This window comes from Prinia subflava, chromosome 1 (assembly GCF_021018805.1).
Source record: "Prinia subflava isolate CZ2003 ecotype Zambia chromosome 1, Cam_Psub_1.2, whole genome shotgun sequence".
Taxonomy (NCBI): Eukaryota; Metazoa; Chordata; class Aves; order Passeriformes; family Cisticolidae; genus Prinia; species Prinia subflava.
Window position 1 is genome coordinate 89,558,550 of NC_086247.1, and position 14,670 is coordinate 89,573,219.

General features: G+C 44.2%; 2 protein-coding genes across 5 annotated transcripts in view; one reads left to right on the forward strand and one right to left on the reverse strand.

Moving 5' to 3' along the window:
* NUP153 (nucleoporin 153) overlaps positions 1 to 2,547 on the forward strand; it is a 42,093-nt gene extending 39,546 nt beyond the window's left edge. For all 4 annotated transcript variants that reach the window (XM_063402708.1, XM_063402718.1, XM_063402726.1 and 1 more), the window contains exons 21-22: positions 786 to 945; positions 1,407 to 2,547. In XM_063402708.1, the coding sequence (XP_063258778.1) occupies positions 786 to 945; positions 1,407 to 1,491 (245 nt within the window). In that variant the 3' untranslated portion in view covers positions 1,492 to 2,547. The remainder of the gene's footprint in view (positions 1 to 785; positions 946 to 1,406) is intronic.
* A 2,108-nt stretch (positions 2,548 to 4,655) lies between these two features.
* Positions 4,656 to 14,099, reverse strand: FAM8A1 (family with sequence similarity 8 member A1). Its single transcript, XM_063402818.1, has 5 exons — positions 13,578 to 14,099; positions 8,624 to 8,744; positions 6,502 to 6,625; positions 6,138 to 6,277; positions 4,656 to 5,815 (listed from the first exon to the last, which is right to left on the reverse strand). The coding sequence occupies exons 1-5, from the start codon at positions 14,071 to 14,073 to the stop codon at positions 5,671 to 5,673; spliced, it is 1,026 nt and encodes a 341-aa protein (XP_063258888.1). The 5' UTR covers positions 14,074 to 14,099; the 3' UTR covers positions 4,656 to 5,670.
* Between the last annotated feature and the right edge of the window lie 571 nt (positions 14,100 to 14,670).

Below are 14,670 nucleotides of genomic sequence, written 5' to 3' on the forward strand. Positions count from 1 at the left end.
ATTAAGGTCTCTTTACTAATGAAGTATAAAATGCCATGGGAAAGGGGCAGAGAGAATGAATCTTGTAACTTAAGAAAGACCTGTTCCATACTAGTAATAACTTAAAAACAAAAACAGTGCCAGAATGTCTATTTGATATCACAAAAGGGAAAAGCCTCCTTTTTTCCTCTCAGAAGTTTTACAAAATAGCCTCCATTAAAAGTAACCAACATTTTTGTACTAATCAGTAGATTAGTACAAGCAGATTAGTGCACAACACATTACTCAGTCGATTTTTCATTAATCAGGTAGCAGCTGAAAGGTAAAGTTCTCCCTGGATTTTCTGTATTACTTGTTAGTTTACTCTGATGGTTGGAATGCTTGGGGGTTTTTCAGATGAGGAGCAGTTAGCAGACTAAATGAAAGGAAGTCTCCAGATCCACTGTACCAACACTGGAAAGTTTACCTGAATATAAATTTACAATTTAAGACTTTATTAATAAACTTGAGTATGCACAGGTATAAATTTAGTGATGGCACAGAAGTTAGCAAATTATTAATTATCAGTGTGCCAGTAGTGTGACTTTAAAAATTCCTCAATCTGTGTGAATGGATTCATTCAGGAAACTGTTCCTGTAGTAATCTTGACACTTCTGGTGGACACCACCCCCAACTTTGTAATTTTGAGCAACCTGTAAAAAGAATAATCTTTAAAGATAATGGTAAAGAACATGAGGATTTTGCTGGAAAGGATGAACTCAAATTTCAGCTTTCTTACTTGTTCTGCTTCCACCCCATCTTCCCAGGTTCTGTGTTCCGGTTTGGAGGTAGTAATACTAATTTCAGCTTTCCAAATAACCCAGGAGTATTCACTTTTGGTGCAAATCCTCCTGCACCAGCACCTCCTGCACCGCCTTCTGGCACTTCAGGATTTTCCTTCAACCAGCAAGCAGCATTTACAGTGGGGTAAGAGACTGTATCAGAATTTCCCTTGAGCCTTGGGTAATATCAGTGGACAGTGTTCAGCCTCTGCTGCTGTTAAATCATGAGGTGTTCAGATGAACCTTGGAATTTGAAACTAAATTTGGCATCTTTCCTTGTATTAGCCTGACCGGCTAACTAAGCACCGCTATCTGTAAAGGAGCCTAGCTGTCAGGAAAGTCACACAGCAACACATGTGAGATTGTCTTGTTCTTGAGAGGTAGAACCCGTATCCAGCCATTATGCTGCTGCCTACCTTCTGAATAAGAGAGATTTAATTGGTTTCTGGAACTCTCTTCCTCCTGTTCGTCATTTGCTGCTTGTTGCCAGCTGGTGACTAGTGAGACAAGACTATCAAACAGTTGTTCTGGAATATCTACTCAGTGCTGCTACTGAATTTTCAGCTACACTGTCCTAAACTCTGAACTACTAATTTCTTTTAATAGGACTAATGGGAAAAATGTTTTCTCTGCCTCTGGATCTTCAGTTGCTGGTCGGAAGATAAAGACTGCAGTTAGACGTAGAAAGTAAACGCCTGATTGGTAAAGCATCAAAAACATTGGAAGCAGCTACTATCCTGAATTGTTCAGCTTCTACCCTGACTGAATTGTTCAGCTACTATCCGGAAATGTTCAGCTACTACCCTGAATTGTTCAGTTACTGGGATTGTACCTCACGCTGGCTTGTCCGAAGTCAGATCTGCCTAAAGGAATATCAAACTTAGCTTTCCTGTCCTTCCCTCCCCTCTCCCTGTTATGTTTTTCTGGTAGCAAGTAAAGTTGGCAACAAGGCTGTTCTGAAGCGCAAGTCTCCAGTTCCTCCTTTCAGTGACTCGGCATGGTGTGGCTGCAGCCCTGAGCAGAGCCTGCACAGTGAATGGCTTGTCGATACCTCCTCACCCGCGTTTACCGACGCCTCGACGTTGTAACTATATCAGCGAGGGATGCTGTATAGAGTAGAGAATGTTGATAATGAATGATTCCTATGCTGAGTTTGTGCTGGTGTATGTGTGAAGTGAGTGAGTTTGGGTGTATCGTGCACTAAAATTTTCTGATAGGGGAAGACTGATTAAAGGATGATCCATGCTAAGGACTTGTTAGATCTGTAGTTCTTCATTTAATAATTATATGCTATTTCTATATTTTCATTCTTACAGCCCTTTATCACCTGTCTCGCCTTGTTATTTTATTATGAAATGTGTAAATACAATTTTGTTTCTCTGTACTTTTTTGGCATAACAAATCTGTGAAATTGAAATTTTAATTTTGTGTGTTACAGCCATTTTTGTTTAGTATTGTCTCAGATTTTATGTAAATCCCATTATTCAAAGTTGCCTAAATCCATTTAGAAAATCTTTAAAATTGGGAATTCTTAAAGTAAGTTTATTGGCTTTTCTGATCCATTTTTGTTTGGACCAAAAACCAGTATTGTACAAAGTATTAAGTATATATTTTTATATTTACTGAAATGGACTGTGGTGACTTTGGATAATAAGGAAAAGTTTAATATTAAAGCCATGTTTATTACAGTATAATTAACATGTTAAACCATGGGATAAATGCCATCAATAAAAACTGCAAAATATTACCTGGCAATTTTAACTCTCTGTAAAGGCATCCCCAGCTGTAACTGGGTGAGGTGGTTCCCTCGACCTGAGCAAGGTCTCGTGCTTTCTTCAACCTCTGCTTTTTTGCTTTGGTTTTAGAGGATCTTAAATAAGTTAGAGGAACTCCTTCCTCCTGTTAGGAAGGAGAGTTTTACTGCAGACTGAAGCTTGCAGCAGCTTATCACTGTGTCAGTTGACTGCAGCTAACTTTTTATAGTGCTATTAAAAAACCCAACCTCATGTTAGTAAAGGTTCACCACTGTTCTGACTAGAATGACTGGAAATGGGCTGCTTCTGTAGCAGTTACGGGAACTTCTTGGCGAACAGACATTATTCTAGTAAAATCAGAGGAAATGCTTGTTCATAGGGGAACCCACAGCTGAATTTGTACCAAGTCACAGCAGTCTGGCTCAGCCGTGAGTTCCTCCCTTAGCTAGAAGGGCAGAGAGCTGCATTGCTGTCAGTGCTGTAAATGTCTTCAGAGGCACTGCTGGGGCCTTGGCTGCCCCTGCTGCCTGCATCCCAGCACTGCTGCCTGCATCCCAGCACTGCTGCCTGCATCCCAGCACTGCTGCCTGCATCCCAGCACTGCTGCCTGCTCCTGTGGGTGCTGCTGGTATGAGGTGAGATGCCTTTCAAGCACAAGCTGGACATGACAGGAGGGCAAAGGCCAACTGCTCTTTTCAGGCGTAGGGCTCCAGTTGCTGTTTCTGGAAACAGAAAATGCTCAGCAACTCGACTTTCAAACCACACACACAACTCACTACTGTTCAGCCGTCAAAGGACAATATGCAATTACCTGTTTCCAGCTTTTACATGTGAAAAATGCCACAGATTTCCACTTTCTCCCTCTTAGCCCTAAATCACCTGCCAAGCACTCACCCTTCAAGCAGGAACAAGCTGCATGTCGGCTGCAGCTTGCGTAAGAGACAAACTAAAAGCCACCCAACACCACAATGTATACACATTTCCATGGGCAGGCTCTGTGTTCCTGCCCTGTGGTTGTTTTCTTTACCTGCTGGGCAAGGGGTGGTATCTTTCTGCAGGGTAAGAGTTACCTTCCCTTATACCTGAATTGGTAGTAATAAAGCTTTAGCCAACAGTGTTGCTTTTCCCTTCCTCCCCCATCCCCCCCTTTTGAATCCCAGTTTTTAGGTCACTGCTACAGTAAAGAAAATAAAAGTTCTTGTGAATAGGCAAAACTTACCCTAGAAAGGACTTTCAAGTTGGTTCTGATAGCTTTAGCTTTCATCAGGCCGATTGCTATGCCTGGCCTCAGTGCTTAAGTTTGAAAGAATGGCGCACAAGTCCTGTGAGGCGCTGCTGAGGGAATTGGGGGGATTTAGCCTAGAGAAAAGGAGGCTCAGGGGTGACCTTATTCTCCACAACTGCCTGAAAGGAGGACTGGGCAGGGGGAGGGGGGGAAGTTGGTCTCTCATCCCAGGTAAGAAGTGGCAGGACTAGGAAATGGCCTCACGTTGGTGTCAGGTTTAGACTGGATGTTAGGAAAAAAAGAGTTACTGGAGAGGGCTGTCAAGCCCTTCCAATTGGAAGAGGCTGCCCATGTGTGTGTTAGGATCACTGCCCCTGGCAGGATTCAAAAAATGCAACTGAGCAAGGACTCTACCTCAAAAATAAATGAAAAGTTAGTGACCTCATTCTGGAGACGTAATGGACAGCAAAATGTCATTCTGCAGCTATTACACAGGAGATCTAGTACTGAATCATCATTCCAAACACAAATTGAAATGCATGCACAATACAGTCATACACAGAAGAACACGACTTGTCAAACAAAACTGTTGCAGCATATGAACACATTGATGATTATGGTTATTACACCTGGAGACAAGAGCGATTAACCAAACTCCCAAACATTTCTGCTGTCAAACAAGCCACTGTCCAAAACTGAAGGCAGAGCGAAAACTTCAGCCACTGAGTGGCATTTTAGGCCTACGAGAGGAACACACAAAAACTGTAATTGAAGAGTTCCAAACTCTGCCTTAGATTTCAGTAAAACATAATTATTGATTATAGTAATTTCCTGAGATACTAATAACATGAGAATAAATGAATCATCAAAGTGATATAGTCATGCAAAATATTAGGTTTCTTTATTCCGTATTTAAGTTATTCTGAATATACAAACAATTAGCCAGAATGATAGTGACAATAACCAGTATTTGTACTTCTGCAGATTTACACCCATAACACATTTCAGCTAATGTTTTCTGCATGCTCCTGGAACACATTCACTTCTGCTCTGCATTATATGCAAGGAATAGACAAGTGCTTTCACTCCAAACAGAAGCAAGAAAGTTACCTTTCATTAGCATGGTCTGTACTGCTGCTGGCTCCAGAATTATTTACACACACCAGATCACTAACACTGCAGTGTAACATACCCCTCCCAGAGGAAAAAGCAGCTATCGTTTCACTTCTTCATTAGCTTGGACAAGTGAAGGAAGTGACAATGCTTGAGACAATCATGCAAAAGAACTTTTCACATCAGTGTTGTGAGAAAATACTTAAAAGGTGAGGGAATATGATCTGTGAAGCAATAATAAAAGACACCTATAACCACTGCTGATCTCTCTGCATACATGGCAATTTCATTAACATCATTTGCCTTGCTGTCTAATACTGCAGGTCTCTTTCCCCTTATCTTTTGACAGGCAGCTGTCTGGAAAAGAATTTCATTTTCTAGTTACCTGCCAACAACATCCAAAACTTTAGGAACAAAATTTCTTTCACAGTTGCATATTCCTAGGGATCTGCTTTCCACAGACTGACAAACAGAACAGCTCCTTTTTGCAGTTAAAGCAGACGGTTTTTGTCCCATCAGTCAGAGGTTAATACTCCTGGATTTAATACGTATTTTCTCTCCCAAACTTCTTTGGCGTCTATGAAAACTCCAACACTTCAAAGGTAGTTGCTGGCATCATACAGGAACCATACATTTTCTTTAGCTTCTGAATCAGTTCCTATTTAATTAGGGCAAAAGATTCCAACAGACACCTCAATTTCAGTTCTGGGGTAGGTCTTTATTCACTGGGGTTTGGCGGGGATGTTCAGAACCAGTCCAGAGATCTCATTTTTTGGTATCATCTGACTCCATTTCTTCTGACCACAATAGTTCCTGCTACAATATCATAGGCTGTTCTGTTATGCTGGAAAAACAGCAGTGTAATGAAGGCAGGAAAAAATGATGCAATAGAAAAATTCTTGATCAAAGCTCGTACTGTGGACCTGAAATCAGAACAGAACATTCAGTGCCCTACTTGCACTTCTCTGCTTACTTTAGTAGTTAACTTCCAAGTTTAGCGGCCAAGTTTTGCACAGCACAAAAGCTAAGCCCTAGAGGAGATTTAACCACCTACCCTGAAAAACACTCCCTGTGACTGAATAATTACCATTTTATTCTTAGATCACAGAACCTGGCAATACGACAATCTGCTGCAGTCTGATTACTGCAAAGGCCAACAACAGAGCAATGGTGAACTCCCTCCCAAATCCCACGCTTTGGCCACTGTTAAGCTGAGTGCCACGTGACCGAGCCAGGAGCACTTACGTTGTCATACTGACGTTGGACGAGGGAATGACTAACACGCGGCTCGGTGCAATGAGCACGGATGTTTCACACGTCACTACTCGCAGTCCAAGCAAGAATTTCCCGGGCGTTGCTCCACCTGCTCCCCAGATACAGATTATCTGTAAAAGAAAGGTTATTTCAATTCCACACACCACCGTGCTGTTGACAGGTCTCACAAACTTGGTTATGCTCAGAACTATGTGACCGTTGTAAGCCTCAACATAATCCAAAATACCGTAAAGAGGATTTACTTTATTGGCCAATGATAACATTATTTTTTTAAAGCGTTTCTTCAACAATGCACAACTATTAATTACAGGAGTTAATGTTTATGAGTAGTTACCTCATAAAAGCAGACTAATAACCTGTAGATGAGAGCTACTATCATCATTTTCTGCAGATCTTCCATGGATGTATCTTCATCTATTTCTTCTATGATGTAATGCATTGCAAATTTAGAGATGTCCCTGTACAAAATAAAACTGAACTTTAAAACCGTCCTTCTCCCAATACCAGTGTTACCCCTTTAACACCAGAATTCACTCCCTCTGTTCTGCTTTTATAAGAGAACAAAAGCTCCTTGCCCTCTCTGATACTAAACAAGCCATTAAAATTCAGAACACTCAGTTTCATTCTGAGTTGCTGCCTAGTTTGTTTTGTCTTCTTCATTAAGAAAATATCGTTCTTCATTACCCCTTTTGCACAATGGTGTCCCTGGGTACTGAGCTGCAGAATTGTTCTGAAAATTCTCACACTTCTTGGGAGGTAAACAGATTCTGCACATAATCATCTAACTTGATATAAATGGAAGGCATCCAAGTCTCCAAGTATCTTCTTACACAACACTCAAGGAAAAAGAAAAGGGCACCCTTTACGAATGCAAGGGAGAAGTTGGCAGTCTCCCGAAGGAATCAGGGGAGCCCTGTATGCTCCTCTGCATGATCAGGGTTCTCATCAGGGTTCCTCATTCTTTACTGCTCACCATACTTGTCTGGAGGCACCTTGGTATGCAACAGGAGGATTTAAACATAAAGCAATTGAAACCTTATGGTTTTTAACCTAACAGAGCTATGTGAAGCATCTGTTTAGAATTAATGGCATATTTTCACAAGATAAACTCCATAGGTTTAACTTTCTTATCTGATACCTGGAATGGATATACCTGTAACATACTAAGGCAAGAATTTTTCACTCGTGTGCATCTAATTAAGGCTCACACAGAGCTGTGCACTCCCACTTTGAAACAGTCCATCTAATATTTGTGCTACTTGCTCTCCTCTTTATTCAGACTTAAGGACAGAAAAAAACCCAAAACAAGCCAGGAATTAAAAAAACTGTGTAGCACAACTTGCATTTTGCTTCAGTACAGCTTTGGCCTGAAATGTCTTTCTTGAGCCTGTGAGGACCTATGGTTTTCATGACAATTCAGCCTAACCCCAAGCATACCACGTTTCTCAAGCAGAAAATCCCCCAGAACATTTCTCTGAAGTTCCCTGTAAGCAACTGTCTCGCAAAACTATTAACATTGAAAATGCTCTAAATTACTCTTTCAACACTTTACAGCAGCAATACACACATAGTTGTTCCCTATCCTTCCAATACTTCTCTTTTTATCATTTTCCACCTACCAAAGGCAAAATGGAAACAGAAGCTGTCGGGTTACAGGTGGTGAGGTCTGGCCACTAAATAGAAATGAACCTTTGGCATTTTAATTGCTGCTTATCTGAACAAAACCCAATCTCTTAATCAGACTGAAATATTTGATTAGACCAACCCAAAGCAGAATAACTACTTAAGGAGTAAGATATCTACAGTTAAAGAAGCAGTTAAAAAGGGAAGTGTTTGAGGTAAATTACTACATCTGTGTACAAAAATGTGAAATTATGAATCTTTCAGTCTAGTGTATGGTTGACACACACAATGCTTACTTGCACTTTTTAAGAAACCAAATTTACACCCAGTGAAGCCTGCAGTGTGGCAGCATTCCTAGCACATACATATCTGATCTGCTTGATCAGATTTTTTTTTGTAGGGGTTAGCATTGCTTAGGTCAAAATCTAAAACACAGCACCACAGAAGATGCTGTACAGAAAATTAACTTCATCCCAGTGAGATCTAGGACATTTTTAAAGGCCATTTAAAAATTTTGTCAATGTTTTTTTCTTTTAAAATTATAAAGGACTTTTTAATAATCTCGCTATTGCCTCCCCCTCATAAATGTGCAAGTCTAATCTTTCCTAAGTAGGGAGTTTGTGAGCCTATAGACCTGTACAAATTCTGTGTTTCCCCAAACAGCTTACCCCAAATCAGGATGTATTTACAAGGAACTTAGCCTGGTGGTGCTTTTCCTCACCTCTGTCAGTTATTTAATGATATCATATGCGTAAACATACCATAAATACAACCTCAAAGAGCATGAAAAGCTTTAAGCTGTACGTAACAAAGCTTTAAACTGTTCAACTTACTTTATTCCACTGAGGTGCATAATACTTAAAATGATGGTTGCCTTTATGAAGAACAGAATAAAAAAATCCACCATCTCTGCTATGAACCTGTGTGCCAGTGAAGGGATAAGGAACTCCCGACCTGCAACAGAAATAGTTCACATTACCTAGATTTTACTGCACTAACACAAAGTTAACACTAACATCTAAAGCACAACCCACATTAAGCTCTCTGCAAGAACAAAATCAAGAGCTCTGCTCAGATATTCTTTCAGAAAATTTCTAAAAACGTATGCATAACAAGTAATCTGAATTCTTTAACTTGAATTAGAAGTTTCTTTCAGAACTTTAACTCCTTCAGAACTGAGTCCCTCATAATTAGGATCACAGGCAAAATCATACCCAACTAAAGATCTGAAGTACATTGAAGATGCATCAGGTTTTGTGTTCTTTTCTTTAGAACAACCTCATAGAGAACAGACTTATGTAAATCTGAGAGGTCAGATTAAAAAGAAAATTAGACTTCTCATAACTTTTCTATTCCTCAGCACCAAGGCTCACGTGTATACCAAATACCAGTTCTCAGAGTAAAACACAGCCTGTTTTATCTGCACTCAAATACAAACAGGAATGGATGAAAATATCAGTCATATCTGAAAAACATTTCTACAGACTACAGCATACTGCTCTACCCCCAGCCACAGAACATAACTCATTTCCCCTATTTCATCTGCCACGTGCAAAAGGGCACAAAGTAAGCAGTCACAAGCTTTTGTTGCTCAGGTGATTTAAGCAGATAAAACATTAAAGAGTGTCTTAGAAAGTTTCCAAGAAACAGTGTTGCAAAAATAATTTCATCTTAACCAGCTACTCCTCTATTTCCCAAAGGACAAACATGACTCTCACATGAAACCTGCAATGACTCACATCAAAACTTCACTTAGAAATGCCCTTCTGCTACCAGATGGAACCTGTGGAAAACAATGACTGCTTGTGTTACTGTTTCTGAGATTACTTATCCCCTCACAGAGAAAGAACGAGCAGGGATTCCACACAAAACAGCACGGAAAATCACACCACCCTCTAGTCTCAAAAAACATCATCAAGTTTTATTTAGAATAAGGCTCCCCATTTGTTTAGAATAAACTTCTGAGACTGATGCTGCCAGCCATGGCCCCGTGAGCTGTGAGAGCCAAGCCAAAAGTCCACAGCACTCTTAAATGGGGTAAGGAGAATGTGCTGGTTTTGCACAGAAGCGATTTTTTCAAGAAAGTTATAGCAAGACCCATCAGTGACTAGGTTTGAATACTGACATCTGGTAAAGCCACTAGAAAGGTGACACACCTCTGTGAAAACATAGGTTAAAAATCAGGGAAAATCCTGAGAAGACCTCTTTTCTTCATCTGGAAAAAGGTACCGGGGCCGGCAGGGCTGGGAATCAGGCAGGGATCAGGTAAGAACCAGCTCTTATTTACCATACGTGGGTTACATACAGCTCCTTCTCACACCTGCTGCACTGATCACTCTGCATGGATAGTATTGAGCAGCCTGATTTTAGGTAGCAGGGGGGCTACCAGGACAGCTCCTGTGAGAAGCTGCTGGAAGCTTCCACCATGTCCAACAGAGCCAATGGATGATGGCTCTAAAGATGGACATGCTGCTGGCCAAAACTGAGCCACTGAGGGAGGCTGGTAATGCCTCTGTGATGACATATTTAAGAAGAAAATCAAAACAAAGTCACGGCTTTTGCTTCTAGTCAGACAAGAGGAGGAGATGAGAACATGTGAGGGAAACAACATGGCAACACCAAAGTCAGTGGAGAAGGAGGGGGAGGAGATGCTCCAGGCCCCAGAGCCGAGGTTCCTCTGCAGGCCGTGGTGAGACCATGGTGAAGCAGCTGTGACCCTGCAGCCCATGGGGATCCACAGGGGATGCAGAGATCCATCCACAGCCTGTGAGGATCCAAGCAGCATGTAGGTGCACCCACAGCCTGTGGGGATCCACAGGGGATGCAAAGATCCATCCACAGCCTGTGGGGATCCATGGGGGATGCAGAGATCAATCCACAGCCCATGGGGATCCATGTGGGATGCAGAGATCCATCCACAGCCAGTGAGGGAGGTGCCCATGCCAGAGGGGATGGATGCCTGGAGGAGGCTGTGATCCAGTGGGAGACTCAGTGGAGAGAGGGGGCCCTGCTTCCAGGCCGGAGCAGCCTGTCCTTGGAGGACTGCACACCGTGGAAGAGTGACCCATGCCACAGCAGTTTCGGGAGGACTGTGTGCCCATGGGGGAGACTCATGTTTGCACCAGGTGTGGTAGGGCTGCTGCTCGTGAGAGTGGACCCACGCTGGAGAAGTTCAAGGAGAACTGTCTCCCGTGGGAGGGACCCCACGGCCTCACAGGGGAAGGATCTTCTCCCTGAGCAGCGGAAGAAAATTGCAGTGATGAACTGACCAAACCCCCCATGCCCCATCTCCCTGCACTGCCAGTGGGAAGGAGGGAGGGGCTGGGGAGGAAATGGTGTTTTAAGGGCTTATTTTACTTCTCTTTATACTCCTCTGATTCTGTTAGTAATAAATTTCACTTTATAACTAAAGTTGAGCCTGTTTTGCTCTTGAAATACTCCTCCTGGTCCTTATCTCACTCATGAAGCCTTCATTAACTTTTTTTTCATTTTCCTTCCTTTGCCAAGCTGTCGCTGGTGGGTGTCTGGCACTGGGCCAGTGTCAAACCATGACATGTATAACACTGAAGTGGATTCCACTGGCATTGCCAAAGCCTGTCCAAGGTGTCTGTTAAATTCTAATTAGAGATTCTTCAACTAAGGCAGGAGGGAACATAGCCAGTCTCCCAATCCTGGCTTGAGCACACAGTGCCAGGTGAAAGCTTTCATTTGCTCTGTTAAAAGCAGCATGCTTGTTGAAGCTGGTGGCAGAGACTGATTTATTCACCATTGAATAAGTTAAATTAAATGACTTCATAAAGAAAAAGCTACATGAGGCCAGGAAAATAAGTATTCAAATTATGTTTAACTCCATCACATTACAAAGCCTTGGCAACACTTAAGACTCTGGCAGATTTACATTGCAGTGATTCAAGATGTTCCTTATATCAGAAATCCACTCTTTTTAAAGTAATAGTAAGGGTTACTATTTATCCAGCAAGAACAGCCAAATGCAACATCCATCCAGGTCAAAGTCTAGGATCTTGCATCCACATATTGTTTAACAGGGGTTGGCACCAGTCAGCCAGAGGGCGGCTGGGGCCTGGCTGCACCTTTTGCCCTGCTGTTCCCGGTGGATGAGCAGTAATCTCCTGCAGTAAAGCAGGGAGGCACCAGGCAAGGAAGTGTCTTAAATCACAGTGACTGTCCACAAAGAGCCACTGCCCAGGGTGCTGTTAAATACTGCTGCTGTGGCACACACTTGCAGGCACACTGAAGTGGCAGGCGCAGTTAACAATCCCACTTTTTGACATCCCAGTTTAAAATCTGCAACATTAACATAAGCTGTCACTTATTTCAGCTTACATAAGCACATGGGCTGTAAACTGCACTGGCACAGGGACAGATACATGACCTGCCCTGCCTCGCCTGCTGTGTGGGCAATAATCTACAGCAGGGAAGAAGCCATAATCACTTTAGCTCTTCCAGATATATCCATCTGCAATGTGATGCCAAAGCATCAGAACAACAGTCTTTGTTTATGAAGTACTGTATCACTGTTTCACATACCTCAAGAAGGCCAAGTGTTTTGCAATGGCATGCAATATTCAGAATAACCATGTTCAGTAGCATAAAATGCTATTCATGCCCTAAATTACCTTTAGCATATGGAATTAGCTCTAAAAAAACAGGTAAAAATCCAAGAATCATTTCAGTCTAGCCTCTGTCCAACCCTCCCTTTAATGACTGGCACTTATAGTTCATAAGCAAACTATAACAGAATCAGGGCATAATTACAGAAAACACTATTTTGTGTTCTAACCATGTTAAACAACATCTGCTTAAAAATGTAAGAAAGAAGGTCAGAAGCTAGGCTTCCTTCCCCTGAAAATAAGCAAAAATATCTTCCACACACATACAGCCAATAAGCTTATAAATAATGTCACAGATCAGCAATGTCATTTCTCGTCCTGCAGAGAGAAACGAGCTCTGGCTTTTTTCCAAAGTCTGTCAGCAGTGCTCTCCTCCACAATTTCCTACCATTGCTCACAGTGGTACGAACATTCAAGGAATGTGACCTGGGTACTCCTTGACTCGTGAGTTGTTGCTGCTCCAGGTTTCACCACTGACGTGATCAGAGTTTGCTTTACTCCTGAACAAATATAAACAGAAGGCCTGCTGTGCACTGCCTTCAATGTTTACAGCTGCAACAGACGTTTGTTTATCTCGGGCCCCACTGCCTAAGCTTGTTCAATGTCAGAATGTTTTCACTTCTCTGCTTCGATTAGACCAAATGATTTTATTTGAGTGCCAAGAGCCCACTAAAACAGGCAAAGTTAGTTTAGGTTTCATCATCCAAACAGGCTACTTATAAAGCTAGATGCATTACAAGCCTGTGACCACAAGTATAAGTTCCATTCGAAAAAAACCCAACTCCTTCGTATGCATGAAAACATCTTTACAAGCTCTGAAGCTGTAAGCTGTATATGCAAGTCAATCTCCCAAACCAGCTTATGCACCAGGTTCTGGATTTACAACCTGGTTATTAGGGCTGTATTCAGGGCTGTCACCCTGTATTCAGAGTTGTTTATGGACCAAGTTCTGGACTTGCGACCTCGCTATTCGGGCTGTCACGCTGTGTCACAAGGCACAGCCACACGCTCGGGGCCGCAGCCAACGGAAGCGCGGCGACTCCCAACGTCGCACACGCCCGGCTTCCCTCTCCGGATCCCGCTTCCCGGAGCTGCGGCTCTCACCAGGCTCCTCTTCCTCCCCAGGCCGTGCAGCCCAGCTCCGGCCCCCACTCACCCGCCGGCCGCCCCGTGTCCCTGGAGGCGCCGCTGCTGCTGGTGCCGCCGGCGCCGCCGGAGGCCGCCCTGGGCAGGGGGGACACCGCGCCCGCCGCTCCCGGCCAGGCTGGGGTGGCAGCGGCGGGGGCGCGGGGCCCCGTTCCTGCGGAGGCGGTGTGCGCCGGCGGCGGAGCGAAGAGGTAGAAGGGGCTGTAGTAGGCAGCGGCGGCGGGCGGGGGCGGCTGCGCGGCGGCGGCTGCGGCGAGGAAGGCGGGTGGGCAGCCCTGCCAGCCCAGGTACCCGCAGTACGAGTCCCACAGCCACTGGTGTACGCGCCGCGCGTACTCTGCCGCGCTCAGTGGCTTGGTCCCGCCGCCCTCCGGAGGGGAGCACGGCGGTGGTGCGGACGCGGCGTTGGCATTGGCGTTGTCTGCCTCCTCTCCGGCGGCGCTGCCGCCCTCCGCCATCGCCGCCGCCCCAGCGCCGGCCCGGCCGCGCTCCGCCGCCTCCTCCATCGCGGCGGGCACTGAGCGATCACCGCGCGTGCGCCAGGGACGCGCCTCGCTTCTCCCACTTAGCGCGGAGGAGTGGGGGGGAGGAGCCTGGCGGGGAGAGCACAGCGCCAGGGCAGAAAGAGGCTTCCCCCCCGCCCCCGCCACGAGGTGGTATCGCCGAGCGCTGGGGCAGAGGCGGCTGCCCCGTCGTGCGCACGGAGCGGCGTCCAGAGGTTAGGAGGGTGCGCAAGTTCTGCGTTTTTGTTTTCGTGTATTAATGTTCTAGCGGTTTGTGGTTTTTTCCTCCTCTATCTCCCTCTTTTCGTATTTTCCCCTGTTACATATCATGTTCGTCCTCTGAAAACAAAACAAAACAAAAAATCCCACACAAAAACCCAAAACCAACAAAACCAAACCCAACAAACAAAAAAACCCAGAACAAAAGCCCCACACTCCACAGAATCATGTAGTTTGGAAAAGACCTTTGTAATCGAGTCCAGCCTATGACTGAACGTGACCTTGTCAACGAGACCATGGCAGAGTGCCACCTCCGGGCTTTCCTTGAACACGTGCAGGGATGGTGACTCCACCACCTCCCGGGACTCCACCATCTCCGAT

What these genes read in the sequence shown, in the direction of transcription:
- FAM8A1 (XM_063402818.1), bottom strand. Translation starts at nt 14,073, where the DNA reads ATGGAGGAGGCGGCGGAGCGCGGCCGGGCCGGCGCTGGGGCGGCGGCG. An exon ending in GGACACGGGGCGGCCGGCGG is followed by an intron (nt 8,745 to 13,577) that starts GTGAGTGGGGGC and finishes TTTCTGTTGCAG; the next exon opens with GTCGGGAGTTCCTTATCCCT. An exon ending in ATGCACCTCAGTGGAATAAA is followed by an intron (nt 6,626 to 8,623) that starts GTAAGTTGAACA and finishes TATTTTGTACAG; the next exon opens with GGACATCTCTAAATTTGCAA.